The sequence below is a fragment of the Toxorhynchites rutilus genome, chromosome 2 (assembly GCF_029784135.1).
Source record: "Toxorhynchites rutilus septentrionalis strain SRP chromosome 2, ASM2978413v1, whole genome shotgun sequence".
In the NCBI taxonomy this organism is placed as follows: Eukaryota; Metazoa; Arthropoda; class Insecta; order Diptera; family Culicidae; genus Toxorhynchites; species Toxorhynchites rutilus.
Genome location: NC_073745.1, coordinates 31840298 through 31847582, shown reverse-complemented (window position 1 = coordinate 31847582; position 7285 = coordinate 31840298). Strand labels below are relative to the sequence as shown.

The 7285-nt window shown below is 40.7% G+C and overlaps 1 protein-coding gene and 1 pseudogene across 1 annotated transcript; one reads left to right on the top strand and one right to left on the bottom strand.

Moving 5' to 3' along the window:
• Positions 1-2380: 2380 nt before the first annotated feature.
• On the top strand, positions 2381-4138 carry LOC129765646 (uncharacterized; annotated as a pseudogene).
• A 745-nt stretch (positions 4139-4883) lies between these two features.
• LOC129765645 (uncharacterized protein K02A2.6-like) lies at positions 4884-6015 on the bottom strand. Its single transcript, XM_055766055.1, has 2 exons — positions 5322-6015; positions 4884-5242 (listed from the first exon to the last, which is right to left on the bottom strand). The coding sequence occupies exons 1-2, from the start codon at positions 6013-6015 to the stop codon at positions 4884-4886; spliced, it is 1053 nt and encodes a 350-aa protein (XP_055622030.1).
• Between the last annotated feature and the right edge of the window lie 1270 nt (positions 6016-7285).

Here is a 7285-nt window from a genome sequence, read left to right as displayed (position 1 = left end):
CAGCATCTTACCGATATCCCGATGTGACAACTCCGAATTCTCGAAATGAGTGCGCAGGATTAATTCACGACGCTCTTTTTCGTTCGACGACATTTTTCCAAATTTACGAAAAATTGACAGTGAAGCATGGCCAACGTGATCTATACACTCTTATCTGATTATAAGCGAAAGCTGAAGATATAATTCCCAAAAATTAAATTTCTACAGCGGTTTTTTCCGTGATGCAATTTGATGTGACACACCCTTTATCATAGAAGGAATTGAGTCATTGAGAATTATGAATATGAGTCATGAAGAATATTAATATTTCATTTCGTTTCATTCTTGTGTTGTGATGGAATGCAGATCTCAATAGAGGGGCTAAGAATGAAAGGGGTGTAAGTGATTTGATCGATGAAAAAGATGTGGATAAATTTGCAGTCAGCTACACAAAAAATCACACTTAAAATCCCGCAGCAAAATCCTAAATCCGCACCTGGAAAAACAAACATATTTAATACTATAAACATAACCAAAAGTACTTACTCGTTCAGTCAGGAACATTCGAGATTGTTCAAGGATTATCGTTCACAACTTACATCAGCACAAAATAGAACGTAAACAATAACATTGTATACAATCGAATTGTCACAGAATAGGAACGGATGGAAACGGACCCGCTATAAAACAAAGCTTCATTGTTTATAGTGAATGTTCCAGAAAACCCGAGCAAAGATATAACAATAGAATTTACTGTAGCGTGTACCGTATAAATAGGGCACGAAATGCCCAATCGCAAATAAACCATCGTAGTGAAATTGTGAAATTGTGAAACTATCTAGTGCCCTGAAATTCACGTGGAACCGAAAGCTTTACCGAAAACGCCTTCGACATCATCGAAGTGTGGCAAGTCCAAACATCTCTGGAATCGGAATAAAAACTCTCAACGAGTGATGTGTTTGGTTGGTCGAAATCTAAAACGTCAGGAAGTGTTCGATTCCTGTTCCGAGTCCGCGAGTCTTCGATTTTCTCCCGTAACACACCTTAAGGAAAAAATAAAAAAAAAAGGGGCTAACATTTTGCGATAAGGAACAAAACTACCAATTTTCATGAAAATCTGACAATCACTATATCGGTTTAACATGGAATAATGGCTGTATACTAACCTACAGTGACGGACAAAAGGACAAATTTCAATTCATAAAACGAATTCGAATCATGCGTATGTGACACTATGCGACGAACAATAGAGGGGTTGATTCCGGACAAGAAAACTGTCAAACTCGGTCCTACTGATTGGTCAATTCTCAATAATATTTGAAAATAAACTTCTACACATTGTACATACATTACAGTACATACTCTCTGTCGAGTTCTCCTCAGATTACAATCTTTCCCGGTTTCCGGTTATTTATTCGTTGTTGGTTACGGAACTCGAAAAATACCAATTGAGCGGCTTAGAAGGAAAGGGGTGTAAGCAGAGATGCCAACCTTCCTGATTTTTCAGGATTTCCCAGACATTTTAGCACGCTCCCTGATATCCTAACAAACACTTAATCTATTCCGATTTTTCTGAAATGATCCTGATTTTTCCTGATTTCTGAACTCATTACATTTTTTGTAATAAATATACTGGTTTCCAGTTTTCTGTCATGATAGTTCTACGGTTCGCACTTGTATATATCTTACATTAAGCTAAATTCTTTAGACGCAAAGCTGTACTTAACTTTTTTTATCTATACCCTCAATTATTTCGTGGCTTTCCAAAACAGTGCTAGAAAATTTCATGAAACCAGATTGGCTAACGAATTTATGAAATTACAACGAGATTAAGTTTGAGGAACAACATTGCTTTATTGAGGATATTGTATATGTAGAGGTATCCCCAGAGTTATCAATATAGGAATACGTTTCAAAGTGTAAAATTACTCAAGAGAAAATTTTTGAATCCACAGTCAATATAAAAACATTTTATATGTAATTTATTCGTCTGATTCAAAGTAGAATCAACTTTAATGATGGGACTATGGTAAATATATTTATAACCGTACTAAATATCATAAAATTAGGAAAAATTCAACAAGTCTTCCACTGCTGATATGCCTTCCTCATTTGTTGAGCAGTGGTGGAATTTCATGAGCATTCTGTTTAATCATGATTCGATATACGCAGTTATAATCTCGAGCAATGCATCTTCGAGTATACTCACTGTTCATGAGTTCATGAGTAAGAATGAATGTGGCAAATATGTTACTCACGAGAAACACAGCTGCGAGTATGCTCAGTGTTTTTGATTCATGAGTATGGATGAATATTCACTCAGGGCCTGTCAAACAGTTCACTACATTAGGCAAATCAAAACAGATACAAAACGGGGTGCGCAAAAAACGAAAGCGGAAAAATGTCCGAAATACCTTCCGGAAACAGTGAATCGAGTGATTCTTGTTCGTCGGCAGGAAGAGAAAACATTCCGCCGGTCATAGAAGTATCTGTAGTGCCAAAAGTAACCAGTGCTCGAAATGGGAGCATGAAACCACCTTCGAAGCGCTCCATCATCACCACCTACACGGAAGAGCGCTTGTTAAGTGGAGAAAAGATGATTTGCTGTGTCCTTGGAGAAAATTGTTTATACGAGCAGAAAGTATTTCGTCAGTTAAATTTCGAGCGTCACTTCCGACTCTGCCACCCGGTGGAATATGACCGCTTGTGTATTGGTCCATCTGCTGCAAAGAGTAGCAGTCCGAATATGGAACCAGCTATAACGATTAGAATGACAAAGCAACGGCTAGTAGGTGGAATTATCAAGATGGTGGCCATACATGGACTTCCGTTCGAAGCCACGGAATGGGAAGGATTTCGGGAAGTGGTAGATCCACTGCTCAGGGCCTATAACTTAACCATCAATAGACACAACATTACTCAGTACGTGACAAAAGCCGCATAAGGTATCGATTGGATGATAGGCCAAGAGTTGAACGGGAAGCTGATTTCACTCAAATTAGACATTGTATCAAAAATGTATCGAAGCATGCTGGGAATCAACTGTCAATACATAAACAACAGTGGAATTGTTGTAAAACGAAATCTTGGTAAGTATTATTGTATCACTTGCATCCGTGAAAATGTTGAAATGAAACGAAACGAAAACAAACATGAAGGATCTTCCGTCGCTTTCAAATGTTGGCCTTGACTTTCGTTTTCTACATCTGCTGCATGAATCATGCTAGTAAACCTCTTTCTTGTAGGTATTATTGTGCTGCACAATCGTCACACTAGCCGAAACATCAAAGAAGAGCTGGTAAAAGTGTTGAAAACCTTCAACGTGGAAATGTGGCAAATAATGTCCATCACAATTGACAACGCGTCAAATATGGTCAAATTAGTTGATATTCTGTCAGATGAGATCGAATATCCACTGGAGGTGGGATTTGAGTACCGTTGAGAAGTAGCGACCGATGACATAACCACGTTTAACGAACTTGACGCTGATGATGATTTTGATACGCTTGATGATTCCCTTGAGAGACCTGCAGTTCTGGAGTGGGTACGCGTTTTAGAGGAGTTTGCACCTAATGCTTTCATTACCGCTATTCGTTGTGAAGCCCACACCACTCAGTTGGTGGTCCACGACGTCCACGACTCAAAACTGCACATTTGGTCAAGGAACAAATCTCGAAATAAACAATCGGAAGATAATGATTCAATCTCTACAATTTCCTTGGGTTCAGAAATTCCGTCTTGTGATAAATTCAGCCTGAATGAGTATTTAACTCGCGCCATTGGATTGGGTGCTACTCAAACGATTCAATCGGCTTCCTTGGAACTGAAGATTTGCAGTATTCAATATCAACAAAGAATCGATGCAGATAAGCCCTTCAACGTTATTCAGTACTGGACAGCGAGGAGATTTGAGGAGCCGCAACTTTGGGCGATTGCTAGGATCGTTCTTGGTGTACCTGCAACACAATGCTCTATTGAACGAGATTCCAATTTATTTAGTTCCATTTTGACAAAGTCAAGAAACAAACTGAGTTCAAAAAGTCTCCAAGATATATTGAAAGTTCGAACAAATAATAGTCTTGTGAAATCCGCTCTAGCTTACATGTTCAGCAAAGATAAGCACATTCTGGAAGCCCTTTCATTATCAGTATCTACTTGATAAAATCAAGTAGGAGAAAATAAGTAGAAGAATAAAATCGAAGAAAGAGAAGAGAAATTCAGAGATAAAAATGTAAAAATATGGCCTAAATAAAGTACCAGAACCAAAACAAAAAGTCAATTAATGATCCGTGTGACCATGTTGTGAAAACTATTCACGGACTCGTAGGTAGAGCAATGAACACATGAAGAACTAGTAAAGACAAGAAGAAAGAAGGTGAGCGGAACACTTTGTAATAGCTCAAAACTGTAAACAATTAATGTAAAATTGTAAATCTTACTTTTCTTTTTGGTCTAATATCTCGTAAATCAAACAATTTATGCCTAATCGAATTCATCTAGCTCCTAAAATAGTTTTTTTTTCAAATCCTCTAATAAATTTACGTCTCTACTGATTTTTTCTTTGATTTTAGACTTTTATTAATTTAGTCCAATATAGTTGCCAACTCGATGCACCATATAAATTTTGTTTCTATAATTACATCATTCAAATACTTATTTTTATATCTTCGGGATTTTAGAGGTAGAAGAGACGACGACGGATGCGATTTATAACTTTTATTTGCATTACAAATAACTAAACAGACTAAATTCAGATTGTCATATACCGACAAAAAGTGGTATTCTTTTCGATAGTCTAAAGTCTACTAAAAAAAACTGAACGGCAGTGTTGCCAGAGAAAGTAACAGAATTCGAATGTAAAAAATTAAATACACAACATTTCTTCCCTCCTCTCGGAATGTCTTCTACGGTGTGTACTTCACGGGAGGGCGGCGAGATCTTGTCGAACGACGTAAGGTGAAAGGAGGTGAATTTGCCTCTTGATGAACCGGGCCACCGGTTGGTGTGTGGAATTCTGGAGAAGATGGTTCGGCTAGAACACTTCTTGAATTTTTCGGAATTACAGGAGTTGATGGATCTCTCGAACCTGTACTATCATCGTCGAAAAACACAACCGTTGCTCGTGGCGTGTCTTGCTGGCTAATCTCCTTAGCTCCTGGTGCTTCATCCATTAGTCGCCCGTTTACATCGAGCCTCGAACGAATTTGATCGATGTGACGCTTATACCGTTTCCCAGCATAGTCGATTTCGTAGTGCAGATCACCTATTCGTTCCCCAATTACACCACGGATCCATTTGTCCATTCGAGAGTTTCCAGACAGAAAGTAAACTGATTGACCCACACAGAATTGCCGAAAAAGTACGCTCGAAATTGGCTTGTTGTTTTATCGTAACTTTCTGGTGAACGCTGTCTGGCTTCAGAAGATCTAATCGTGTGCGGAGGGCTCGACCAAGAAACAACTTGGCAGGCGATTCTCCGGTGGTTGCGTGTGGAGCCAAACGATACTGCTGCAGGAAGTTATTCAGGTTCGATTGCAAATTAGATGCAGTTGTTCCCATGGCCTTGAGTGCATCTTTCGTCGTTTGAACATATCGTTCGGCCTGACCATTTGTTGCTGGATGGTACGGGGCCGACAGCTTATGAAACTTCACTCCACTTTTTTGCAAAAACAGCTTGAATTCGCCGGCCGTAAATTGAGGACCGTTATCAGATACAACTGTGATTGGTGCTCCGTATCGGGAAAACAGCTCGTCCATAATTCCAATAGTTGTTTCTGCAGTGGTAGAGGTGGTGACCTTGACCTCCAACCACTTACTGTAGGCGTCGACTACAATCAGCAGCATTGAGCCTGCCACCGGACCAGCGTAGTCGATATGAATCCTTTCCCATGCGCCTTTGGGATATTGCCAATGGTGTTCGCTGAACTTCGGAGGAGCGTGCGCTTGTCGGGCACACACGAAACAAGATTTCACTGTTGTTTCTATGTCCACATCGATACCCGGCCAGTAAACAAAAGAACGAGCGATTCCTTTCATTTTAACCATACCAATGTGTGCGACGTGAAGATCGTTTAACACTGTCGAACGTAGAACAGACGGTACAACTACTCGGTGCTCGAACAAAAGACAGTTAGCTGTAAGTGTGTACTTCGACTCTGGTGATTTGTAGCCAGATCGGGTTAGATCGGTGCCGGCTTCCAACAGCGTTATTCAGATTGATCTTACCAAGGCTAGGATCCTTGCGCGTTTCACGAGCGATGTGCTCGGCGCGAATTGGTAGTTGTTCGACCTGATGAATAGCAAAAACATCGAGTTCGTCTTCGCCAATATCTCTAGCCTCACAGCAAAACATTTTGTTAACCTCGCATCTTGAAAGTAGTTGAGGTATTCGAGAGCAGTAATCTGCATTAACGTTCTGTTTCGTAGATTTGAACACAACATCAAAATTGAAGTGCGCCAAATAGTCCGCATAATTGGCCATTCTGCTTATACACATAATTGGAAGCGACTTCGTCGGATGTGAAATTTGACTCAGTGGTTTGTTATCGGTGACCAATGTAAATCTGCGAGCGTATAGGTAATTGAAAAACTTTTTGACTGCCCATACGATGGCTAAAGCCTCTTTATCTATCTGTGGGTAGCGCTGTTCAGTGTGAGACATAGCACAGCTTGCGTAAGCGATCGGTCGTTCCAGGCCACTTCCCAGTCGGTGGGAGAGAACTGCGCCTAAACCAGTTTTACTGGCGTCCGTGGCCAAGATCAAGGGAAGGTCCGGATCATATTGCATTAGGACCTGCGGTGAGATGAGCGCTGTTTTGATGTCTTCGTAAGCGGCAATTCGCTCTGACTCCCACACGAATGATTCCTCTTGCAGCATGTCTCGCAAACAACGAGATCGGGTGGAGAGATTGGGAATGAAAGCGTTGTAATATGTGGCTTTTCCCAAAAACAGCTGTAGCTCATCTGCGTTGGTCGGGCGGGGTGCATTGCGAATGGCTTCGATGTGTTGGTCCGATTTGTGCAAACCGTTTATGTCGATTTTGTGACCCAGACACTCAAGGACTGGGGTGCCGAACACACATTTAGATCGGTTCAAGCGTAAACCGTGGTGCCTCATTCTGTCGAAAACTGCTGTGAGTGCAGTTAGCAGGTTCTCGAAGTTGTCTGCAAAGACTATAACGTCGTCAAAGAAATTAATCACATTGGACAAACCTTGAAGCACAGCTTCCATGCGACGTTGCCAGATCGCTGGGATGTTCGCTGCTCCGTATACTGCTCGTGTCCCAGTTTCAGATGCACTGATGCG